This window comes from Bos grunniens, chromosome 26, assembly GCF_055505025.1.
Source record: "Bos grunniens cultivar Pamir isolate PY7600 chromosome 26, Bosgru_T2T1.0, whole genome shotgun sequence".
Lineage (NCBI taxonomy): Eukaryota > Metazoa > Chordata > Mammalia > Artiodactyla > Bovidae > Bos > Bos grunniens.
In genome coordinates this window covers 35,052,842-35,079,053 of record NC_141190.1, presented here as the reverse complement: position 1 = coordinate 35,079,053, position 26,212 = coordinate 35,052,842, and the positions used below count along the sequence as shown (strand labels likewise).

At 37.3% G+C, this 26,212-nt stretch overlaps 1 protein-coding gene across 1 annotated transcript in view; it reads right to left on the bottom strand.

Annotated features, from left to right (window-relative positions):
- Nucleotides 1-823: 823 nt before the first annotated feature.
- Nucleotides 824-26,212, bottom strand: part of FHIP2A (FHF complex subunit HOOK interacting protein 2A) — a 38,079-nt gene continuing 12,690 nt past the window's right edge. Inside the window, exons 3-17 of the mRNA XM_086377835.1 lie at nt 25,292-25,461; nt 23,466-23,570; nt 22,894-23,016; nt 18,548-18,826; nt 18,176-18,372; nt 16,871-16,985; nt 16,180-16,256; nt 15,680-15,872; nt 15,339-15,508; nt 14,801-14,944; nt 13,526-13,616; nt 10,490-10,633; nt 4,885-5,025; nt 4,199-4,302; nt 824-4,098 (exon numbers count right to left, since the gene is read on the bottom strand). Coding sequence (XP_086233961.1) covers nt 3,993-4,098; nt 4,199-4,302; nt 4,885-5,025; nt 10,490-10,633; nt 13,526-13,616; nt 14,801-14,944; nt 15,339-15,508; nt 15,680-15,872; nt 16,180-16,256; nt 16,871-16,985; nt 18,176-18,372; nt 18,548-18,826; nt 22,894-23,016; nt 23,466-23,570; nt 25,292-25,461 — 2,159 coding nt within the window. The 3' untranslated portion in view covers nt 824-3,992. The remainder of the gene's footprint in view (nt 4,099-4,198; nt 4,303-4,884; nt 5,026-10,489; nt 10,634-13,525; nt 13,617-14,800; nt 14,945-15,338; nt 15,509-15,679; nt 15,873-16,179; nt 16,257-16,870; nt 16,986-18,175; nt 18,373-18,547; nt 18,827-22,893; nt 23,017-23,465; nt 23,571-25,291; nt 25,462-26,212) is intronic.

The window sequence follows — 26,212 nt, the reverse complement described above, 5'->3', positions numbered from 1 at the left end:
TGTCATGCAGTGTTTTTGCTTTTTTTTTTTAGATGAAGAGATAAGCTTTTACTGGAAAGATTTTACTCTAACAAAAATTTCAACCCTAAGAATTTTATTTCTTTAAATTCCCTTGCGATAACTAGCATTCTAGATGGAACACTGCAAAATTGAGAACCAGGATTTTGGACTGGGAATCTGCTGATGCATTCCTAAAACGCAGGTGGCTTTTGAAGCAGCTCATAACAAGGAGGTGACTTCGATTCTTCAATGTCTGAACCTTACCTCTCCTGCATCCTTAAACCTGTTGCCTTCTTTATTTCCTTATAAAACTATTTTGAGAAACACTGGCTGAAAAGAACCATGGGTAGGTGGGATTAATAACTACATTTTTTTCCCATTGGGCCGTGTATTACATGTTTCTTTCAGTTTCCAATTAAGGGACTTGGCAAATACTTAAGTGAATGGAATAAGCTTAGAGTCAAATTGTTTCAAATGTCAATTAAAGAGAAGGGTTTTTATGTTATAAATCTATTAAGAAATAATGCTTACAATGAATTACATTTCTTAGATTGCATAAACAATCCTTTCTTAAGGGAAGTGATTATGAAGGAGGTGGGGTGGAAAATATAAAGCTCACCCAGGGGGATTTTTTTTAAAGCTATACATTCTCCCTCCACAAATATTCTGATATATTCCTTTTTGTTCTCTCTCTGGAATCAGTGCTATAGTGAACCACTGACTGTTACGTGTCGTATCCTTTTGTATATTATGAATTATTGTTTTATATTTATCAGTGAATGACATGTTTCCAATTAGACTTCTGCAAAAATATACGACAATATTTTGTTTAAATTACATTATTTATTTTTAATTATCCCTCTTAGTCCTGCATGCATTGTTAGCACAAAAATTTGATTACAACCTCCATTGAAGAGATAGTAGGTACACAATCACCATCTGAAGAGTTTCTTCAGAGATGACCGACCTAGAATTCCAGGCCATCATAACACTGTCAGTAACCTATACAATGTTCAATAGAAAAATTTACCAAATATCCTTTGTTTAATGTAAACAAGGCAGGAGGCAAAACAGATATTATAGTAACACTATTTTACAGGGCCCAGAAATATGATTACCTACCATGTTTTACACATCAAGTGTCACAATGACATGCATATTTTGATTAATTGTACAATCCAAAATATAATTACCATATAAATTGTGGTTTTAGCAATTCACTGTAACTTCTGTCAATACTTATAAACTTCATAATTAAATGGTAATTGTATATTAATGCAATAACTTATGGAAATATGTTACCATGAATTATGAAGTAATTCCATAATTGTGCCCCGTAAAATTAAGTGTAATAATCTTTACACTAGCAACAGTGTAAGCAAGCTAAGGATTTTGGTCCTCATAGATATATACACAGATATATATATACAGATATACACATACAATAATGTACAATTAAACCAAAAAGCTATGAATTCACTCACAGCTTATATATTGCACAGACAGATACATTATGAGAACATTACAGAGTTAGAATGTGAGTACTACAATGATAATTGGCTGGCTAAGGACAAATCTTGAGTTCTATCAAGTAAAGAATGTGGCTCATTACTAAAAAAAAAAAAAAAAAGAAAGAAAAAAGCCAAAGACTATACTGTTAAGAGAGAAAGTTTAAAAAAGAATGTTACACCCATACACCAATGTGAAGCAAGACTAAAGTTCAGTTTGGAACTTGTTATGGCAAGCGATCCTAGGGTGGTACTGTCCACCCAACACAGTGTGCAGCAGTCACTGTTCTGCACATGCTAAGGAACAGAAACAGTCAACTTCCGAAAGTATCAATATGGCTAGTCATGTAGCACAATGTTTCATAACAAATCAGACTCACTCTGAGACCTTGTGCTGGCTCTAGGTCTGAACTAAATAAGAAAAAGAAAAGAAGGACAGAAACCAACGGAAAAGATAAGCAAACTATACCTTAAGCCTTAGCTGATTACAAATCAAAGTCATTATAATAATTTAGGAAAATAATTATCTTTAAGAAGCAGCATACACACACACACACAAATAGGAGTTAAAGCTTTTCTGAGCTTGGTTTCATGGATTAGCCAAAAGGTCCCATTGTGAAATCAAGGATAAAATAGTATTTGGCTTTCGAGGTAACATTGCCATTACACTTATTGAACTCTATGAAAACATTAAGAAATATCTAATACCTCTTAATGTTCTATTTTAAATCCACCTACATCAAAGTAGACTACAACTACATCTAAAAATAAAGATGTTGCAGTGTTCCTTGCATCAATAAATACAGCAAAAAGAATAATATGCCTTCCCACGGTTAAAAATCATTTAAAGAAAAACGTGCACAAAGTAACTATCTCCCACTTATTTCTTCATTGTTTCGCTTAATAAATCTCCTAGAGTGAGCTAACAAAGATTTGCATTGAATTTAGAAATTTAGCTTTTTTTGTCATTTTTAACAGTGGTAAGTCAGCCAAGAATAGTCATAATTTTTTTGACATTTTGTTCTTAATAAATAGCAAAAACTAACTACAAAATAAATCAGAAAAACAAACACAACAAAATTAGCAGTAGGTGTAAAATATGCTTCTACACACATGCTGTAGGATGCAGAGATGCAAATATGCTGAACAAGTTCTCAAGGGGCATTCGGTCCCTTTCAGGCTGGAAGGCTCGCTAGACTGCTGCTCCCACACACGCCGGTAAATGGGAAGGCAAGGAGCAAAGTGCTGCTGCTTAACACATCAATCGAAAAACAAAAACCCAAGAAAGCTCAGAAGCATATTTGAGTGATAAGCATCACTTAAAAGGAAGCACAGAAAGTGGATCAGCAAACCCCACTGTGTAAACCGAGGACACGCGTGCTGTGCACAGCGCAGCCAGCTCCCCACACCACTCCTTCCTGCACCCGTGCCCACACAGAGACCACTTTACCCAAGTTCTTTCATATGTAAACAGGACAGATCAGTTGGTTTGCTTTTAAATCTCTTTAGAATGACTTAAAAGACTGAGAAAAGAAACTGTAAACACTCAGGAGGCCATCGGCATTTTGATTGCTGCCACCTACACCACAATGCGTTTCAATACGAAAATCAAATTATAAAGCAAGTTTCAGAGAGGGACGCAGAGACAGAAAAAAAGAAAGGGTCTCAACCCAATACATGTTAATCAACTTAAAAAATACTACTTTAGTAAACGATACCAATGGTGAGCACAAATTCAATGTTGTTGCAAAAATGACAAAGTGTAAATTAACTGGGACCCATACATGAAAATCAATCACTAACCTGGCTATGTGCACAAAAGAGTAAAAGAACGTTTCTTTAAAAAATATATATATATTAATCAAGAATTTATCATATTAAACTGTTATTCTTAGAAAAGCTGAAGAAAGTTAATGGTGTTCTACACATTTTAATCTATTATTAATTCATTTGATAGTTTCTAAATTGTACTTTTTTTCTCATTTACAGTTCTTTTAAATATTTTGTTTGATAAGAATTCTGACCTTAAAAAGTTATAAAATTAGGGTTTTGGCTTTTTATTTTTTGCTACTTGTTAATCCAAAAGAATGTAAGCACTTGAGTCCCAAAGAATGTCAAAAGGCCTTGCTACCTAAAAGGATATTACATTAACAGAAATATCATCAAAGTCATGACATCAGAAATTTTGCAGCTTTTCACACAGGCATTAGAAATGCTTATTTCCTGAAGTTCCTTTGATTGTATCCTGGATTCAAGGATGTGCAACTTTATATACAGAACCATTATGATAAAGCCAGTGAAAACAACATCACACAACACTGTACTGAGAGCGTCCACTCAGTGGGTTCTGAATGGTTCTGTCCAGTTTACAGCAATGCTTCATTTAAAAAGGCTTTTTATTGTCACGTGGCTGGGTGGAACTGAGGCTTTTTTGATGAAATGTACATGATAGTTCTATTCCCTTGGTTACTTGAAAGATGCTGTTTAGGGTGTGGAGGCTGCGTGGTATTTCACGAAGGCGATGGCCGCCAGCTCCTTACAGAACTCTTCCAGCACAATCACACCCTCCAACAAGGTGATGTGGTCAATCCTAGGAAGGGAAAGCAGGCAATTAATCAATTCAGGATATTAGCAGATCGTCAAATGAAGGCAAAAGCTTTAGACAAACAATGTGAGAAACACTGACTTACACATGTCCTTCAGGTTCCAGACCAAGTAATCGCTTTCTGACTAGTAGAAGCTTGGGAGTAAAGTCTTGAATACGCTGGATTCGAACCATGAGGTCTCCAACAACCTGCGTCACAGGGACGAAAGGGGCTCAGTTCCTGAACAACTCCATGGGGGATTTTCAGGATAAAAAAAAAAAAATTCCATTTCCTATTACTAAATGAAGACTGTCACTTTTCACTATTCACGTAACAATCTTGGACAAAGGACCCACAGCTATCCCTTAAAATACAAGAGTTACACGTATTATTTAAGAGAATGAATCTCCCTTTTTTCTCCACATTCTGCAGTAAGATAATTCTAAACAGAAAATACATGATATTTTTCATCATTGTTGTTTAGTGGCTCAGTCGTGTCTGACTCTTTGCAACCCCATAGACTGCAGCACACCAAGCTTCCCTGTCCTTCACCATCTCCCGGAACTTGCTCAAACTCATGTCCATTGAGTCGGTGATGCCATCCACCCATCTCATCCTCTGTCGTCCCCTTCTCCTCCTGCCTTCAATCTTTCCCAGCATCAGAGTCTTTCCTAATGAGTTGGCTCTTTAGACATTTTTCATTACATAACACTAATTACAAACAATGTTATTAAGATGTTAATTGGTCAGGCTGATCAATCCTGGAGAATATAACAGAACTGAAAACTCACCCTGACGATTACAGAGAATAGAGATCTACAGCCAGACGCAAGGTTCACATAAGGGTCCAAGAGGTACTCATGTATGTGTGGATGAGGGAAGAGAGAAAGTCTAGATAACACCGATGTTACTTGTAAGTTGACGTCATATGGCTACAGAGAGGGAGAAAGGAAAAAGATATTTGACATTATCTCTATGTATATACCTGAGCACTGAATTTACCATTTCAGTTTGTCTTTTCAAGAAAGGACAATCTACCATCTTAATCCTTCTCTATATGCTCTTCTACAATGACAGTATCTGTAACTAAATTAGCTCTAGCTCTTACCGTCTCAAAATGCATACATCACAGTCCTGAAACCTTAAAAGCAGAAAAGCATGCACATAAACATATAGGAAAAATAAATATGTAACACTGACAGAATGTCTCTCCTTTTTGCAGGCTTTTTAAGTTAGTAAGATAGTTCAAGAGGTTATCAAAACCCAAAAAGACTTATATACTACAAACAATAGAAGACACGTTAAATATTAGACAAAAGACAAAAGGGAAGGTATTAAAATCTTTTAAGTAATCTAATTTTAGAAATGACAGTCCTTATTTTAAATTATTCAACTGCTGCCAATTATCAAAAGCATATATACAATAAAGTCATATATATCACAGAACCTTGTCAACAGAGTAAAAGTACTTGAGGGGTAGAAATAACTACCACAAGCCTTAATAGTGAACTAGAAGATAAAAAAATCACGATTACAAAAAGGATCACCTTTACTGGGCAAGAGCATTAACTCTTCCAAAACAATGACTATATATCTGTGTAAAGTTCCTCATACACGTTTTGTATTACAGTATTACAGTTTTATTAGTTTTTTATACTTAATCTGTTTATTCCTCATAGAAAGCAGCTTGGAGGTGCTTTACAGAGTATGTGTCAAAATCAAAGCAGGATGCATGATATGCAAAAAGAGTTGCTATTATTGTGCCTAGAACTTTCAACAGAAATCTCTCCTCCCTTTCAGTTCTTCTAAGCAGTCAGGGGCAACGGAGTGGCTGAAACAAAACTGACTTCAGTGAGAAGGCTGGAAAGAACCTCAGTGACTGGATGAATGAGAAACAGATGCTGCAGCAGGAGGAAGGGAAAAGTGATTCAGGACCAAGATAATATTAATCAGAAATGGTTAATCAGAATAGTTTACTCTCATTCACTGAGTAGCTTTTAAGCCCTTGATCAAAATGAATACCAATTAAGAAGTAAATATTTGGCATTCAAAGGATGACCAATGCTTGAGCATGTGCCAGAAGATATCAAAGATACTGTTATATGAATAAAAATTCAAGTCCTGTGCTAAAGTCTAATTTCAGTCATGAACACAGATTTTCTGAAAGAAAACTTCCCCTAAGTCACTCTTATTTAAAATCTAGCTTTACGCAAGATAAGTGAAAGCAGATACAACACCCATTGAAGGATAGACTTAAGGGCATCTTTTCCTACTTGATAATATTGGCGACAGAATAGCCTTCTCCAAGATTCAATTCAAAACAATGAATTCACATTAGATTGCATTTTAGGCACAAAGGAAACACTTTAAAAAATCTTTAAGAAGAAAACATTTGGTAAAAAAGGTGGATAAAATCATTTAAAATACAACTTAAATACAGTATTGTATGTGACTTCATTTCAGGCAGTTCAAATTTTTAGGTCACTAAATTCCACCATTTATAGGTGCTTTAAGTAAATAAACTGACAAAATTTGGCTTTTAACAATGATATATTACTACTTAATTTTCTCTATATGGTGTTACTTTGGTTTTAAGCTTTTTGAAACAAGAAGCTATCTCTTTAGTTGTTTAAGAAACTTAAGGCTGGCTCAGATTATATTTTAATGTTGTGAAAATGAAAATAAAATTCAGCTAGATAGAAACTGTTCCATCATACTCTGAAATGGTTTCTACTTCATATTGGTAATAACTTTAAAACAAGCTGGCTTTTTAGGGGATTCTTAATAGTAACTGTTTGCATCTGTTATTTTGATTATGTTATAGAGTGTTCACCTGAAATCAAAGTTAACTAGATTTTTCTGACACGTTAAATGGACTTGGCCCATTTTTAAATGAGCTCACCCTAAATACAAGGTGTGAATTTTAGGACAATGAACTTTGACTTGGAAGTCACCTGCTAACTTAACTCTTTTACTAAAGGCCAAATATGTGGATGGCCAAAATTATAAGAATTGATACATCTCAACAACTCGGTAGTCTCTGAAATTTCTTATAACACCTGCATTTAACAAGATTTTATATTTTTAAGAGCAATTTAAATTACTTTTATCCCCCCATAGTTCTTTTAAGCAAATCAAGTAATGTCAACTTCACTTTAACAATAAGAAAATGTGAGAAACAGCTAACTTGAGTTGCCCAAATTAAAATTTTTCCCTTTGAACTTGGGTTTCCCCACATTTCTCCTGGTACTCTTTACATTCTGTTGTGGACCTTAGCATTTTACTATCTTTTTAAAATCACTACAGTTAAAAACAATACTAAACACACTATATTTTTCAAAAATTAAGGCTGTGACAACACAACAGTTTCATGAATACCTGATATCATAACTTCTCAATTATATACACAGAAATTAGCTACTTTATTATTAATTATCCATAATAATGTTTAATCCCAGCCTGGTTAGCCTGATTACTATTAGGGGTATCTACCTCATGCGAAGAGTTGATTCATTGGAAAAGACCCTGATGCTGGGAGGGACTGGGGGCAGGAGGAGAAGGGAACGACAGAGGATGAGATGGCTGGATGGCATCACTGACTCGATGGATGTGAGTCTGAGTGAACTCCGGGAGTTGGTGATGGACAGGGAGGCCTGGAGTGCTGCGATTCATGGGGTCACAAAGAGTTGGACACGAGTGAGCAACTGATCTGATCTGATCTGATGTACTATGAACATACAAGCAAACATCATCTTTAGCAAAAGCAGTTAGAAAAGAGAGAAAATGAAATTAAACCAAGCACATTAGACCCACCAGAACTTATGATTATCTTTGCGATCTGATTATAAAGTCCTTAATCAAAAAGGCTTGGGAAGTCAAGGTTTTTAAAGACAGAAGGCTTGAGGCTAGGCTCCACAGTTCATTCACTAAGTCACATTAACTAAAACTAAGGATTCGTCATTTATACAATACAGGGAGCTGTCCCGCCTATCACTCAGGGTTCCAGGAAGAATGAGTGGGACACTGTCTGAACTGTACTTGCACTGTGAAGAGCCATCTGGTGAAAGAAAAAGAACTGCAAACATTTCAGGATCTTGTCTCCAGTGTATCCTCTGTGTCAGTGCACTACAGATGGAAGGGAAAAATGCTCAAGTGTGATGGGGATTCCAAGGGGATCTTTCCACTCAATTCAGAAACTACTTTTGAATATTTAGATTCCTTTTGAGTGCTTTTGGTCAAAATTTCTATGGATTACTGACTTGGTACTGATTGTTGATGTCTCCTGGGTGTTTTGTTTAATCAGATTCAAACTAAGTCTAGAAAACTTAGTTTGTTTAATCAGATTCAAATTAAGTCTAGAGACTTAATTTGCCAGCACAAAGGCACAATACACTGGGAGGGTTATTGTAAACCTCCCCACTAGCTGGTGGGGCGGGGTGGGGCCGGGGGTGGGGTGGGGTGGGGCGGGTTAGATAGCCATGAGGTATACAGCATAATACCTACTATGAAAGTGAAAGTCCCTTCAGTCCTGTCTGACTCTGTGACCCCATGGGCTGTAGCCTACCAGGCTCCTCTGTCCATGGGATTTTCAGGCAAGAATACTGGAGTGAGTTGTCATTCCCTTCTCTAGGTTATCTTCCCAAATCAGGGATTGGACCCGAATACTCTGGTTGTTAAGTATTAAATATCAATCAACAAAAAATGAAACAGCAGAAATTCAGTACGTGTTGTTAGGAGGTTAAAAGAAATCAGGTGATGTGACTTAGTGAGCGAACTGTGGAGCCTAGCCTCAAGCCTTCCATCTTTAAAAACCTTGACTTCTCAAGCCTTTTCAGATAACATTATAATCAGATTGCAAAGATAATCATAAGTTCTGGTGGGTCTAACATGCTTGGTTTAATTTCATTTTCTCTCTTTTCTAACTGCTTTTGCTAAAGATGATGTTTGCTTGTATGTTCATAGTACATAGATACCCCTAATAGTATCAGGCTAACCAGGCTGGGCGGAGAAGGCAATGGCACCCCACTCCAGTACTCTTGCCTGGAAAATCCCATGGATGGAGGAGCCTGGTGGGCTGTAGTCCATGGGGTTGCTAAGAGTCGGACACGACTGAGCAACCTCACTTTCACTTTTCACTTTCATGCATTGGAGAAGGAAATGGCAACCCACTCCAGTATTCTTGCCTGGAGAATCCCAGGGACGGGGGAGCCTGGTGGGCTGCCGTCTATGGGGTCACACAGAGTCGGACACGACTGAAGTGACTTAGCAGCAGCAGCAACCAGGCTGGGATTAAATATTATTATGGATAATTAATAATAAAGTAGCTAATTTCTGTGTATATAATTGAGAAGTTATGACATCAGGTATTCATGACACTGTTGTGTTGTCACAGCCTTAATTTTTGAAAAATATAGTGCGTTTAGTATTGTTTTTAAAAGAAAAAAAGGACTTGACTGTATGTCTTTATTGATTATTATCAGAAACAGGGCTGACTGAAGTCAACCCAGTGAAATACTTCTTAATTATCATTTCTTTATTTGGCTTTCTGGTTATTGAAGACAGCCTGATTGTACAATAAATTTCTTTTGTAACTCCCTAGGCTCGTATAAATATTTAACTAAAATGCTAAAAAAAACAAGCACTTTAACATAGGATTTCAAATTAATTCTAAATTGGCTAACTCAGTTTTCATGCTGAGGCAAGTTTAATGCCACACAGTTTCACTTCAAGTGTCCATATCAACATATAAGACATTTCAAAGCTCTATCGTTACTCTATATGTCAGGGAGAGAGGGAGGGAGGGATTCTCTAACCTCAAGGTCAGTTCTCCTGACAGTCGGTGAGAGAGACACAGCAGCATACCAGCTGCCAGTGATTCTTACTTCCCTTGAAATAAGTAAATTGACTTTTTATATTTCACTTCCCCTTATAAAAATGAATATCATTCACAAATTCTTTGTCTGAAGAAGCAGGTTCACCTAATACTGTTCTGTAATTTTAGCGAGACCAGAGCACTCAAGATTTGGTTTGAAATGACGTTTAAGGTCTTCTTCAACTCAACAAGTTTCACTCTATCTGTACCTGTACTAACCAAAAGGCTTTCTAGGAAAGCACTCTAGTCACTGCCAAAAGGTGTTAAGACTACTGTTAATAAGACAATGGCCTACAATGAGAAGTAAACACACAAATCTGTAACACCTGTCAGGCCAGATCAAAGTTTTAACATAATGAATGCATCAGAAACCCACCAATTGTTGGCAATCAAGCTTTATGAAAAAGTTATCTGGTGGAAAAAAGAAAACAATAAAACTACTGAAGATGTAAACTAAGATGTGAACAGAACCCACGGTGAATGGTAACAAAATAATACGAAATTAATACTTTAAAACTTATTACCTGATCAAGAATTCTTCCCATCCTGTCAAATAAGACTTTCAAAAAATGACCTTCAAAAAAAGCTGCTTCTAAATTGCACCTTTCCAATGCTTTTGGAGAGCCAGGCCACTCCCATCTTAAGCAGATAGCACAGTAGTCCCGGAACTACGGAGAAAGCATTTGACTCGTTAAAGAAGAACTGAGCAAAAACAGATTGAGATTAAATAGAAACAATTTCCCCGAATAAGCATAACAATCCACTTGAATGCTGAGTGTCTGCTGTGTCAGGTACCATGGGAGACGGGAGAAGATGGCACAGATGACACCCTGACTGCAGAGAGGCACAGGTAAGGTTAACAGCCACCAGTACCAACAGGCTGGTGAGAAAGCAGGCACATTCTAACTTTACCAAAGTGCCCCTCGCACTGCTGGGGCAAGCATAAGCATACGCTCTTCCCTTTGGAGGACTTCAACCCTTTCCTTATACGCATCACAGATGTAGAGTATTTAGAAAGCAAAGTAAGTCTTAGCCACATTTCCCAATCTATTCTCAAATGTCACATGTAATGTACAACGTAGATGAAATATAATAGGTGAACAGATGCATGTCATCTGAGAAGCAAACTTGACTTTGCTGCCATGTGCTTACCAGGCACGCTGCTGTGACTGTTATGAGGGGAAGAAACAGGGCTGCTGCAGGTACAGTCTGAAAACTGTTCACTACCGCCACAGTGAGACGAGCACAAACACGGAGTCAGTACCGCCACAGTGAGACGACCACAAACACGGAGTCAGTACCGCCACAGTGAGACGAGCACAAACACGGAGTCAGTACCGCCAGTGAGACGAGCACAAACACGGAGTCAGTACCACCACAGTGAGACGAGCACAAACACGGAGTCAGTACCGCCACAGTGAGACGAGCACAAACACGGAGTCAGTACCGCCACAGTGAGACGAGCACAAACACGGAGTCAGTACCGCCACAGTGAGACGAGCACAAACACGGAGTCAGTACCGCCACAGTGAGACGAGCACAAACACGGAGTCAGTACCGCCACAGTGAGACGAGCACAAACACGGAGTCAGTACCGCCACAGTGAGACGAGCACAAACACGGAGTCAGTACCGCCACAGTGAGACGAGCACAAACACGGAGTCAGTACCGCCACAGTGAGACGAGCACAAACACGGAGTCAGTACCGCCACAGTGAGACGAGCACAAACACGGAGTCAGTACCGCCACAGTGAGACGAGCACAAACACGGAGTCAGTACCGCCACAGTGAGACGAGTACAAACACGGAGTCAGTACCGCCACAGTGAGACGAGCACAAACACGGAGTCAGTACCACCACAGTGAGACGAGTACAAACACGGAGCCGGTTTAGAAACTTCTCAATTTCACTGAGTGAAATTTCACGTCTGTTCAATCTAATAAAATAACTGGGGCTTGTATTTAGTGTTTTTTTTCATTTTTCTGGTATTTCATTTCTGTATTTTACAAAAGCACTGGTCTGTGTCAGGTTAAAAGTAAGTGGAAACTGGCCCTTACTGTATCAGTAAGGAACACCACAATATGGATTTTTGTAAGCACAAGAATATCTCTTATAATAAAAAGAAAATTTAAAAGTCTTCTCTGACATGTAATCTACTGGAATTTAAAAAAAGAAATTTGGAGCAGTTTTCTTCCATATTCTTTTCCTTTTCACATTCTCCTTATTAAATAAAGCAAAATTACTTTGACATCAGTAGTTTACAAATTAGCTGAGATTAAAACATATTCTTACTACAAAGCAGTAGCTTCAACTTTTAAAAGAAAAACATTTTAAATGATTAAAAACCCAACTTCTTCAATATCTTGTGAGTTTTAAACTATTTCTTTCAATAGACAATTTTCTTTATAAAACCACATCCCAATATTTAATAAAGCATTTTATATTAAAATTTTTGAATTTCTGAGCTAGAAAATAAGTCTAAATTTTTTTTTATTCTTTTTGTCTCATTTCAAATATTCCTAAAACAATTCTAACTGTTATCAGAATATGGAAATAAAACTTCTCAGAGAGAATCACAGTACTTTAAAAATCCAATTGGTACTACTGAGGTTGGGGCTGCTTTCATTGTCTCTATTCTGTTGTTACATGAATGTATTTGGTACCCTGGTACTCTAGTTATTCACATAGTAATGGGGACTTGAATTTAGGCTTAAAGCATCATGAATTAACTGTAAGGGCATGCAAGTTAATTATCAATAAAAGCACACTTCCACCCAAAAGATTTAAATGAAAATTAAATGCATATTTTTCTGATGTGAGGCATTTCAAAACTTTGGAATTTGGTAAAATGTAAAATGCTACAGGGGGCTTCCCTGGTGACTCAGCAGTAAAGAATCCGCCTGCAGTGCAGGAGATGCGGGTTCAATCCCTGGGTCGGGAAGATCCCCTGGAGAAGGAATGGCTATCCACTCCAGTATTCTTGCGTGGGAAACCCCATGGACAGAGGAACTTGGTGGGCTACAGTCCAAGGGGCTAGAGAGATTGAGTATGTGCGCGCGCGCGCGTGCATGCACGCACACACACACACACAATGCTGCAGAGGGAAAAGATGATTGAGAGAAGTCCACTTAATAACTAAGAGGAGACGTTTGAGAAAGTGGTTTCAGGGAGGTGGAAAGCTGGGAAGCAGAGGCTGAAGAGGCAGTCCTTGGGAATTACAGATGAGTGAGAACAGTGGGCAAGAGGGAAGGAAGCAGCCTGTGGGTTGGGAGTAATGCTAGAATCATTTAAAAGTCATGGTTTAGATCAGCAGGGAGAAGGATCTAGGGGAGAAATAACTTCAAGGACAGAAAGAAAAGGAAGAAAAGGGGTGGGGGGTGGGGAGGAAGCACAGAGAAATCTTGGGACAGAGACACACACTCAGTGAAAGGCAGTCAGGTCACTGACAGAAAGTTCAAGTGGTTAAGAAAGGGGAACCTCTGGAGAAATAACCGCGGCCCGTGTGACGAGGGCTGAGTCTGTGCATCTTATTAGATCTCGAGTCAAATCACTTCACCTACCTGCCTGTGAGCGTCTCGGAGGTAGGTGTCATATCCAGTGCCCTCCACATGGTAGGACGATTTTGCTTCATCTGGGACCAGACAGAGAAAACTTAAAGGAAAAACAGCCATCATCAGTAACACAAATACTCTCACAATTCAGTATCTCTGTGTGTATTAAACTATCTAGCAGTATTGTCAGTTTAGCCAAGTATTAATGCAGATGGAAACTTGAAAAGTATTTATCTTGAATCAGTCCTACAATTTACTGATTAAATACTGTCATTATTTTAAAGGTTTTCTTTAAAAATTACTCATTCCACTTAAAGTAGAAATCAAGCAGAAGATGACTTTTTCTACATTACAGGGAATGACAGAGAGCCCTGATGATTGTTAGTCTCAGGAAACTGGCTTTTACGTAACAGAACCTTAGATTCTCATGCACCCTAACTATGCATCTTGCACTAGTGTGGAGTTTTCTCTAAAGCCACCTCGCAGCACCTGGCATGTCACTGATAGGATTACAGAGGAAGAAAAAGAAGAAAATTACTGGGGAAAAGGCACTTAAAAAAAACCCTTCATAAAGGACTTTTCTAGTGGTGCAATGGATAAGAATCCACCTGCCAATGCAGGGGACAGGGGTTTGATCCCTGGTCCTGAAGATTCCACATGCTGCGGAGTAAATAAGTCCCTGCGCCACAACTAGTGAGCACGTGTGCTGCAACTACTGAAGTTCGCACACCTAGAGCGCGTGCTCCGCAACATGAGAAACCCACACACCGCAAAGAAGAGACCCTGATCTCCGCAACTAGAGAAAGCCTGAGCCTGAGCAAGGCAACAATGACCCAGCACAGTCAAAAATAAATAAACATAAATTAATTAATTTAGTTTAAAAATATATATAAAAACACAAACTAAGGAGAAGAAATAGCCCTCCACTTAGCACATGTGAGTACATGGCTAGTAAATTCAATCCGTCAAACTGGAAATTCTCAATGTTGTTCCAACTGGGAATTACTTAAAATCATTTACATTTAAAAAAAAAAAAAAAAAGGAAGAGTACCCTGAAGATTAGTTTCATCACTATCACTCTAGAGGGTTTTTTTTTCCTCTTTTGTATCGATTGTTGCCTCTAGGCTGTTCACTAGCTACATCAGCATTTCAAAAAGATGACATAATCTTTAAAAAAGGGAAGATGAGTTCATGACATATCTCTATAATGATCAAAGAGCAGAGCTGTTATACGTTGTAAAAACAAGTGAAAGAGATGTAAGTCAAATACATACAGCAACTCACCTATTTACAATTTTGTGGACTTCAGTTTTCCCATCGGTTTTGGGGTGGTCTGGAGTAGCAGGAGGTGAGGAACTAAGCCACTCTTGATTTGACAAAGTGTTATCTGGTGAAATGTCAGTAAATAAGGGATCTTCTTCCAGATCTCTAAGTTTAATTTAATGATGCATAAAAAAATTTTATTATATTTTCTAAACCAAAGATTCTCTGCTATGTTCTCAGAAACCTTTACATAATTTTGCTAATAAAGGAATTAAGGAATAATGAATGTATTTATATTGTACAGAGAAATTAACATTTTTTACTAACATCAAATTCAAGGTTATATTGACTTTGTTAGGTTTAGTGAATAGATAGTGCCGCTTGTGATTTGAAGGGACAATAGTATCAGGACATCTAAATTTTATTTAAAAAAAACTTTTAAACTGTTAAAGTATTTTTTAAAATACTTTAAGAGAAGAAGGAAGAGAAGAGAAATTAAGAGGGGAGAAAATTATGACTTAATATGAAATGTTAAATTCAGAGCTGGATAGAAACTTACACTGCTCCTGCTATTAATCCATTCTCCACTACATCTTTATCTTCTGGGCACACAGGTTTATATTCTGTATAGTTTCTTTCTTCAAGATTTCTTAGGACCAAGTTGTAAAGAATGTGCTCATTGGGTTTTTGTAAAAGATGTTCAAACATTCTTAATGTCATTATACTGATCTGAAACCGAAAATGATAAAAGGTAACTGAAAAATACTTAAACTATTTTTCATGATTTCAATTTTCAAAATAAAAAGCCACAGAAAATAAGGCTGTATTCAAAACATGACAAGTACATCAAAGTCAGTACCTAAGAACCTAAGTCCAATTCTAAATCCTTGTATAGCTCACCTCATCAGATATGTGATCACAGTGTTCAATTAACCTGTGTCTTAAAGGATGTCTGCTAATTTCTGCCAGAGTTTCTGGTTCCCTCTGTTCTCCAAGGATGAAAAACACCATTTCTTGAAGCAAAATGTCGGAGGTTACTTGCCGAACAATGCGATGGAGCAGAGCAGTTGATGTCAGAATACCCATCTCAGAACTGCATAATAAACAGGTAATTAGGGCGCAAGAATAACAAGAACACAGTGATTTTTTTTTTCAAAAAGTAAAGAGGCCACTCATGGGCATCCCTGGTAGCTCAGAGGTAAAGGATCTGCCTGCAGTACAGGAGACATGGGTTTGACCCCTGGGTTGGGAAGATCCCCCGGAGAAGGAAATAGCAACCCACTGTAGTATTCTTGCCTGGGAAATCCCATGGACAGAGGAGCCTGGCAGGCAACAGCCCATGGGGTCACAAAGAGTCAGACATGACCTATCTACTAAACAACAACAAAGAGGCCACTCACGTTTGCATTAGCTGAGGTTCCATAACACCAATAAAAAATCTTTCATGAACAGCTTTGGCAAGAGCAACAGCAGCAGTCTAGAACATAGTATTAAGTATCATATTTTTTTTAATGAGAGATTAATTTATAACACCAACAAATCAATTTGCACTCTCCATCTAATTTAATGTAGAAAAACAAACTTGCCTATTGCTTATCTTGTTGATGGCATATAAACCTAGATGAGATGTTAGCTACTGGTTCCTTTACATGTTATTTAAATTTCCAAGAATAAAGACAAACAGGATAAAAATATTATCCCAACCGCTTATTGTATTAACATCTCCCCAAAGAGGAGAAATGCAGGGAAGCCGATGTTACCTTGTAAAGGGTTGTGCTATAATACTTAAAGAAACATAAGGGCAGAACTTAACTGTCATTTATTCCAGATAAATCATACATACATACATGATGTGTATGCCATACACATATACATACATAACAGATGTGTATGCTGTAATACACATACATGCACACATGCACAAACACATATATACTTTTGGAGGGTTTGTTATTTCATTTTATTTATTTCACTAACTGTGCTATCTATCCTAAGACAATTAAGACATTTATGAATATAGATTGAGTATTCAAATTCACTCAGTAGTTATTTACATTTTTAAGTTATCAATAAACAACAAAATATTCAAACCTTTTGTGCTTCCTTTATGAGTTGATCACAATAATCAAACCAGGAGAGAAATGAAATTAAGGCTCTTTTTCCGGGAAATGCTGAAGCATCTTCTTTATGACTATATGAGTCCAAGCTATAGGACACAGAAGAACACAGAGTTATTCGAAAGCATTAATTCAATTCAAAGCATACGGGGAGATAAAAGCCCGTGAATGAACACACAGGATGATATATTCAGGCAGGTGAGACTGGATGACAATCAGAAGAGGGTTTTATACATGAAAGCCAAAGATAAAACTTTTTAGATAAAAGTTGCAAATAATTTTCACTCATTAAGTGGAGAATGGAGCTACAGCAGAAAAACCACTGAGACAGCTCCTCATATTTCTACCATAAATTTGACTGAGTAATAGGAATGGAAAGTTGGAAGTTCTCAGCCTCTAGGACAAAAGGAAAGGAGCATAAAGGAGGGACGGCAAAAGGAACGGACTGGCCTGCTTCTCTTCCTGCCTTAAAATACTACTCAGTAGTGAAGTTAAGAAGTGGGTCTGGCCTACAGATGTTGACAGAATACAGGGTGGAAAAAAAACAAGTATAAACCAAAGAAAGGTTAAAAATGCACATAGAAACAGTAACAGGTCTGATGTCAAAAATGTTAGGCTGCTTACAAGCGGTGGGATTACGAGTAATTTTATTTTTGCTGCTTTACACTTTTAATGAGCTTCCCTTGTGGCTCAGCTGGTAAAGAATTGCCTGGAATGCAGGAGACCCCGGTTCAATTCCTGGGTTGGGAAGATCCACTGGGGGCGGGATAGGCTATGCACTCCAGTACTCTGGCCTGGAGAACCCCATGGACTGTATAGTCCGTGGGGTCGCAAAGAGTCAGGACACGCCTGAAGGTACTTTCACACTTTTAATAACTTACAAATGTTCTGCAGTAATCCTGTTTCCATATGAGAATCAAGAGGGTAGCCGTAATGCTGGGGGAAACAGGTGAGAGGTGGGAGGTGAGGTTCCACACAAGTTTTTTGGTTTTTAAAAAAATATAGTCAGATAAAGTTATCGATCTTAAGGTATTAACTGATCACTACAAGAGACAAAGGGAAATAGCTTAACTATGTAACACCTAAACTGTTACCACGCCAATTCGTTCCTGATAACAAAGTTCAAAGCAAGCTTCAAAACAACAATCTGGTTTAATGATGACTAGCAATGTTATATTTTTCAAACCTAAAGAGGTCTATCACTGCAAAACGCAAATGGATTTAAAAGTGTATGTTTAAGAGGTCACGTTCATAGGAAAACACAAACAGCGGCTCTTACCCCCAGTTAACTGCTTCCACTGTTTCAATATCTAAGGGGTCCACTGACTGAGGTAGGGCCTTGTACAGGGAGGCGAGCCTGTCGGTGAGCAGTTCGCACAAGCATGTGCTCTGCGTGAGGCACTTGGCGGCGGCTGGCTCCGGCAGGCTCACTAAGAGCATCAAGCCCTCGCAGGCTTTCACGGCTATTCGGCCATCCTGAGGGGAAAAACACACACCCTTACGGTGCTTGAATCAGACGTACCTCAGGTTGTTTGGAAAAATTCCCCTTAACAGATTAACGTTTTATGCCAAAATAAACATAGAATTTTTTTTTCTATGCATTTAATGGTGATTATGTTAGGGGGAAAAAAAAGAAAAGAAGATGACTCACAGGACTTCTAGTAAGATTTAACAAAGAATTCACTAGGTTGTAATCCTGGTTTGGACGAACAACTGTAGCCTCTGGGAGTGCAGTGACACTGAGGTTTTCCAAGCTCGTGGACAGGTCACCCATCTGATGAGAAGGCTGATCTTCCGTTCCAGAAGCGCCCAACGGTTCCTCTGGCTGACAGGACTGGCCTGTATCTGTTGACAAGGAATCTTGACTTTTTAATACATCTTCTGAAATTGCATTTGGGCCTCCTTGGGAAACCAATGATTTAAACTTGTTCTGAAAAGGAACACATGTTTTGTAAGATTCACGTCAAAAGCCTTACAGAACAGAAATCATATTTTAATGTGTTTTTCTGTAATCAACACTCAATATCTGGCCACTGTCACAACAGATAAAAGTGTTATGACAAATGAAAATACCTAGACTTAAACAAACTGTGGTTTAGATGTCTTAAAATTACATAGACATTTATCACAGTCTTCAGAACAGGATCTACAAAATGTTTTACACTGACTGTAAACAATGAACAATATTAGTAATAATTATTTGACTGCTACTGAAAACAACTGACGTTAGTGAGGAAAAAATAAGATTCAGGAAGTTTCAGCTGCCGTTAATTGTTTTCTCATCACTGGCCTACTAAAAATAAATAACCCTAATGCTGATTCTTCTAAAATTAGTTTCTAAGATGATTTTTCTAAGGCTTTTCCTTATACCTCTGCTCTGTAAATATAACTCAATACCCTGAGGACATTCTTGTTAGTGTTTCTGAAGATAAAAACGAAGATTTGCTTGAAATATTTTGACCCCCTCCCCACACTGTACACAGCCAAACACAAAAAGAACCTAACTGGAAGCAAATCATTAGTTTCCAGGCAAAGGTTTCCTGCTTTCTATTTAAACGCAAGAGCAAAAAAATCAAATCACACACACAATTTAGAATTCATCATAAATCAGCTTCTCGGCAGGACCTATCAGAGTGCTTCATCAGAGAAGTGCATTAAATGCTGAATAAAGTCAAAGTTCCACTTCCAAAATTACATGATAGATATTATAAATCACTTTTATTGCTACTAAAAGTATAGTTTAGACCAATCTTACTGAGAAATTGAGCTCATAGCACATATATTAGAAGAAAACAATCCTATGGAACTGAATGAATATTCCAAACAACTTCCCAATTTCCTATGGAGTCAACTGTGTATTATAGTTTTTATGAATGTCAAACATTTTATTCCATCTAAAATGTTAATACTGTTGTTGGGAGTAGCATCTCGGATAAGAATGGCAAGAGGAAGAACAATCCTGGGGTCACAAAGAGTCGGATATGACTAAGCAACTAACACTTTCACTTTCAGCACTCACTCCCTGAACTAGTGTTTCTCAACTCAGGACTGCTGGCTCGCGGTTTTCTGTGGGGCTTGATAAAAATGCAGAATGAGAATATCTGGAGGTGGAACCAAGGGATCTGCATTTTAAAAAAGCTCTGCAAGCAAGCACGAATTCAAAGCCTTTGACAATTCCGATCTATCCGTCTGGGTCCCTTTCTTACCACATAGCCTAATTAAACTGTGAATCACACCATGGACTCCCTATCTTCACTCCTTTACTTGTGCTCGCCCATTCTTATTCAAACATCTGTCAAGGCTCATTTCAAGGACAGCCTCTTCCATGCTCCCTCCTAATGACCAAGGCAGATGTGATCTCTTCATCCTGTCAAGTTTTAGGGGCATTTACTCTGTATCTTTCTTACTCTTATCTTTCTTATGATACTCGCCTTACTCTACCTTAGATTACAGTATTTGAACGTTAGTCTTCGCCCATCACCAGACTACCAACTCCTTTACAGCAAAGAATGTTTCTAACCTATCTACCATCTGCATTTAACTCATAGCAAACGCATCTACTGGCTGATGTAAACGAAGCAAGAGATTAGATTTCAAGGGATGTATGCTTGAGAAATGCAAAGTACTTCCATTACTAGTGAAAGTGAAAGTCGCTCAGTTGTGCCTGACTCTGCGACCCCGTGACTACACAGTCCATGGGATTCTCTAGGCCAGAATACTAGAGTGTGTAGTCTTTCTCTTCTCCAGGAGATCTTCCCAATCCAGGGATCAAACCCAGGTCTCCCACACTGCAGGTGGATTCTTTACCAGCTGAGCCACAAGGGAAGCTCTATTACTATCATACTAGTAATAAAGCTGCATGTCTCAAAAGATTCATTCATTCAATGTGTTAATTAAACAGTTATTGCGCATTGTGCTAGATACCAGAGAAGCTATGGGGACCCAAAGATTAATAAAATAGAATCCTTGTTCTCAAGGCGCTTACTGACAAGGAAGAGAAAATAAAATGCACATAAATGACTCTAATGCCAGGGAGACTGTAATAACTGACATTAAAAGCATTAAAATTTAATATTAAAAGCATAGGAATAGTCAAGTCAGTTCAGAAAATGGAGTCACCTACCACCCCAGGCTTTGGAGAAGTAGGTGCTATAAAAATGTGGGATCACAGCAGACATGACACTAATTCAGAAGGGTGCTTTTTATGCTGAGGTCTACCTGTAAATGTTTCTCTGAAGACAGGCAGCCATACATATGCCTGCAAATTTTCAGTTTCTGATCTATGGCTGTGTATTTCTGAAACAAGTATCAGAGATTCTGAGAAAATCTCCTTAAAGCTTAAGCTTGGGAAAAAATCTATGCATCTAAAGTAATTTGGTTACCCAAGCAAACTTAACTAAAAATGAACTTTGAGAAGAAAAATCTCACAGTTAGCCAAATCAAGATATTTGATATGTTTATATCACAAGGCTATTATAATCATTTTGAAGCAAATTTTCAAAATATATGTCATGAAAAACAGGTATTCATAGTCCTTAACACTAACTTAGAAATTTAAATCCACGCAATTTTGCAGCTTGGTAAGGTAGGTGCTTACCTACCCGCAGTAACAGTGCAGAATAATATCCTGAATTACTTACTCAATAAAATGAAATAAAAAATGAACCCATCTATTAGAATGGCTAAAAGTTTTAAAAACAAAACAACAACAACAAAAAACACCCACTCTGACAAGGACGCGGAACAACAGCTCTCATATGTTGCCCCTGGGCTGCAAAATGATAAACCCACTTGGAAAGAGTTTTGCAAATACACACTTACTACTACATGATCCAGAAATCCTACTCTTAGGTACTTTCCGAAGTGAAATGAAAATCTAAGTCCACACAAAAATCTGTGAATGTTTACGATGGCCTCATTTGTAATTATCTCAAACTGGCCCCAAAATCCCTCAGCTGGTGAATGGATAAACAACGGAGGTACATCCGTACAACAGAATACTACTCAGTAGTATAAAGTAGTATCTGTTTGTGACCAAAATCACAGAAGACTCTCAAATGCATGGAAGTGAAATAAAGAAAAACCAGACTCAAAAGGCTGACTATATTTTTATGACTTTCTGAAAAAGAGAAAACTTGGGATGAAAACGGATCAATGATTGCTAGGGGCAGAGGTAGAAATAGGATGACCGGGAAGGGACATGAGGTAAGGAGATGGAGCTGCTGTGTATCTTGACTGCAGTGGTGGTTATAAAACTGTGTCTGTCAAACTCACAGAATCAGAGACACTGAGCTGTACTGTGTATAACACACCTCAATCTAAAAAAAAAAAAAAAGATAAAAAAAAACCTTTTTTTAAAAAGTAAAAAACACCAACATTTTCCCTAATATATTTCTAAATGACTACTGCTAAAAAAAAGTAAACGAAAGCAGGAAAAACAGAAGAGTTATTTTCTAATTTAAAACTGGAAATAAAATCCAAATATTAACTGATTTAAGTAAACCACAATTTGGTGACTATGGCTAGGAAAAAACAGTACCAATTAGCAGAGCAATAAAATGCTATACCAGGGTGGGGAGGTGACTCGTGATGTTTCACATCTTGTCCAAATCTACACACACCATTCTTTCCCTAGGTCAGGTTACCCACACACCACGCTTGAGCAAGCCTGGCTGAAAATATGATAGCTTAAAAACTCCCATGACTTCCCTTTTCCACATTTGCCCTTCGAGCTGTGCTCCTAAGCTGTAGCTTTGTATTTGTCCAGCCCCTGTTCTGCTCCCTACATGTGGTTCAGTCACATTCTTTGAGAGCAGTTTTTCTCAGGAGATTTCAGGTTAAAATAAAACAGTGCTCCTAAATGAAAATAATTCTGGGGAAGTAAAACAGGCTGTTACTCACAAAATATAATTTCTTCTAATATTATTTAGAGAATTCAATTCTCATGATAATTTTAATACACACATACTTTGAAGGTTGACAAGAAGTAAACTATACCTCCAGGAAAAAATTAACCAAATAGGGATCTTGTTTCAGCTTTGCACACACAATGCAGAGAAACTGAATTTCTTCATTTTCTGTTGGCGTTGCAAGGACTTCACCACACAGTCGAATCAGCTTCTGTCAAAAAATTTAAAACAAAATTTAAACTTAGGCTATTTTTTTAACAAGTATCTAAACAGCCATTCATTCACTTTCAGGATATTTAAAATTTTAAATAATGCAAATACATTGCATTTTCCAGAAAGAACACTATTTGCAATCACCTGTATCAAACAGGTGCTAGTATCAAGTTTTTCAAACATGTTATTCTAAAAAATTAGTGAGGTATTTAATAAACTTCTTGAGATGTCATGGAAGTAAGTAAATGGTAAAATTAATGTATAAAATTTTAAGAGAGAAATATAGAGACATGAAGTGCATTTAATACAATGTCATGCATCAAGAAAGTTTCAAGTATCAACATGTGCTACTTTGCATGTTATTTTTACCCTTAGAAAAATCATATAAAATTACTTCTATGCAAAAAGCAGCGAACCAAATAGTTCGATGTAAAGGGAAGGAGCTACCTGCACGGGCCTGTGCACGTTGATGTGTGGGAGCAGTGGCTGCCGGATTTTCCCCAGGAGTTTGGTATAGAACACCAAGACTTGCTGTTTCATTCCTGGAGGACACTGGGTGCAGGAGAAACAAAACACAAACAAGAAAAAAACAGACAGTGCAAACTTATTTACTCAAAAGCTTGAAAAAAACCAGAGACAATGTATGTGAATGTATTCCACCTTCAAAAATCAATGCAATTAGACAACAGTTAATGACTTTGTCTAAATAAAATTCTGAATCAAATTATTACTGACTGGTATTCTATAAATAAAATTTATAAGAGTGTGTGAGACCAAAGACTGATGTAATCACAAACAGCATGGTGATAATGTGCCATGGAGACTGGAGTTTGGTTCAGGTAATGCCAAGCTGTTAATGTTCTAAATGCTAGGGTAAAAGGAAACTCCCTGGCCCAGGCAAAGGCAGCATCTTATCACTTACATTTATGACAGGTAATCAATAACCTTTCATCATATATATGGAGGAGTAAATAAAGTCTAACACATGTATGTAAATAAAGGAATCCTGCGATTCATGGGGTCGCAAAGAGTCGGACACGATTGAGCGACTGATCTGATCTGATGTATAAATGGCTGTGATGTAATCTAACAATGCTATTTTAAATTAGTCACAAAATTATTTACATTATGATTATTATAGGCAATGAATATTTAATAAATAAGTTTTGATAACATGCCAATTGTTTTAAATATTTGCTGAAAGGCAGATAAACCTGACGATTACGCACGCTGTAAATTAAGAGAGTATGAGTTAGCAAGGTTACACGTTCTAAAATTAACCTGCTTATGTTGACTCAGATTTAAAATAGTCACAAAACATTTCCAAAACATCAACATAGACACATTATATGGAAATAGCATAAGCTATAATCTTAAGCCCAATAGTATGTGAAGATAGTAAATACCTTAAATTATGCAGATAAAATACAATATTTATAATCATCAATATCAAAATAAAATTCCCAGAATAATTACTAACATTTGCTCAGAAATTGATTAATATGTGTTCAATATAATGTTGCATAATCTCTCTCTATAAAGGACAGGAAAAAGGAGGGAGGAAGGGAATGAATTGGAAGATACTAGTGAGTAGATATTTAGCTAGAAAATATAAACTGAATGAATCTAACCTAAAAATGAATTGGAGAATTACAGACTTAATTAAAAGGAAATCGTCTTCAATATGACTTCATAATTCTATTTGCTGTTTAAACATCTGTTTGAGATTTCTTTAGTTTGATTTTCACATATATTACAGAAATTCACAGAACAGAAGCACCAATTTTTAGAGCTGGGGGAGGCCTGTTGCTGATCAACTCTTTATTTTTAAAGAGGAGGAAGATTCATCAAAGAGACTTACTTGAACTGGTTCCACTCATCAGAAGTGTTAATGTCAGAATGATCAGTGACATTTTCTTTCAGGATTATGAAAAATAATTTTTGTAACCCAATATTCAATGGGATCCTTCTCATTTCCTTTGATTCTGAGCATTTGCACTTGAGTAGATTTTTATAAATGTTTATACTGTAATTCTAAGCAGCCTAAGTACCAGTTGTCTAGAGGATTTGGGAGCTTTGCTACCTCTATGGAAAGTCATACTCATACAGGCCATACAACTTTCTTTTTTTTTCATGTACTGACTTGAATCCTTCCATGCTTAATATACACCTCTACAGTTAAATTTAGTGCTTGGCAGCTTCTTTATCTCTAAGACATGAAAACATATATTACATGTACTTGCCTAAGAACATCATGTGGATTAGGAACTTACATCAGCTTTCCCTAAGGTATATAATGTTTCCAAGATCTTGTGATGAAGTAAATATTCCATACATGGCCCCGTCTCTCCAAATTCCCGTTCATTTTCTTCTTGTACTAAGATAACTAACATCTGTTCCAGATGAGATGGAATATTTGTATCTGTCACCGGGGCTTTATCATCTAAAAAATAAAGACATTCATCAAGTATTCAAACATTTTTAAATTGTACATTTGCACCTAAAATACTCTTTGTATTTCCCTGTTTCTATTCAGAGAAAAATCTGAATTGTTCACACGGGTGAGGTTTATATCTTATTCAAATACAATCTATATTCTGAAAGATATTCTAAAGCTAATACTCATGCATAATAATTCAGAAAAGGAACCATTTATGGGGTATGGAAATGGAAACATGATCAGAAAAAAAAACAAATAACCTCAGAACTTTGTATGCATTTATAATTAAAAAAAGTTATTTCAATTAGCCAGTTCAGAAGATCTAAACTTTCAGTTCAGTTCAGTCACTCAGTTGTGTCCAACTCTGCGACCCCATGGACTGCAGCACACCAGACCTCCCTGTCCATCACCAACTCCTGGACTTTACTCAAACTCATGTCCATTGAGTCAGTGATGCCATCCAACCATCTTATTCTCTCTTGTCTTCTTCTCCTCCCACCTTCTATCTTTCCCAGCATCAGGGTCTTTTCCAATGAGTCAGTTCTTTGCATCAGGTGGCCAAAGTATTGGAGTTTCAGCTTCAGCATCAATCCTTCCAATGAACACTCAGGACTGATCTTTAGGATGGACTGGTTGGATCTCTTTGCTGTCTGAGGGACTCTCAAAAGTCTTCTCTAACACCACAGTTCAAAAGAATCAATTCTTCGGTGCTCAGCTTTCTTTATAGTCCAATTCTCACATCCATACATGACTA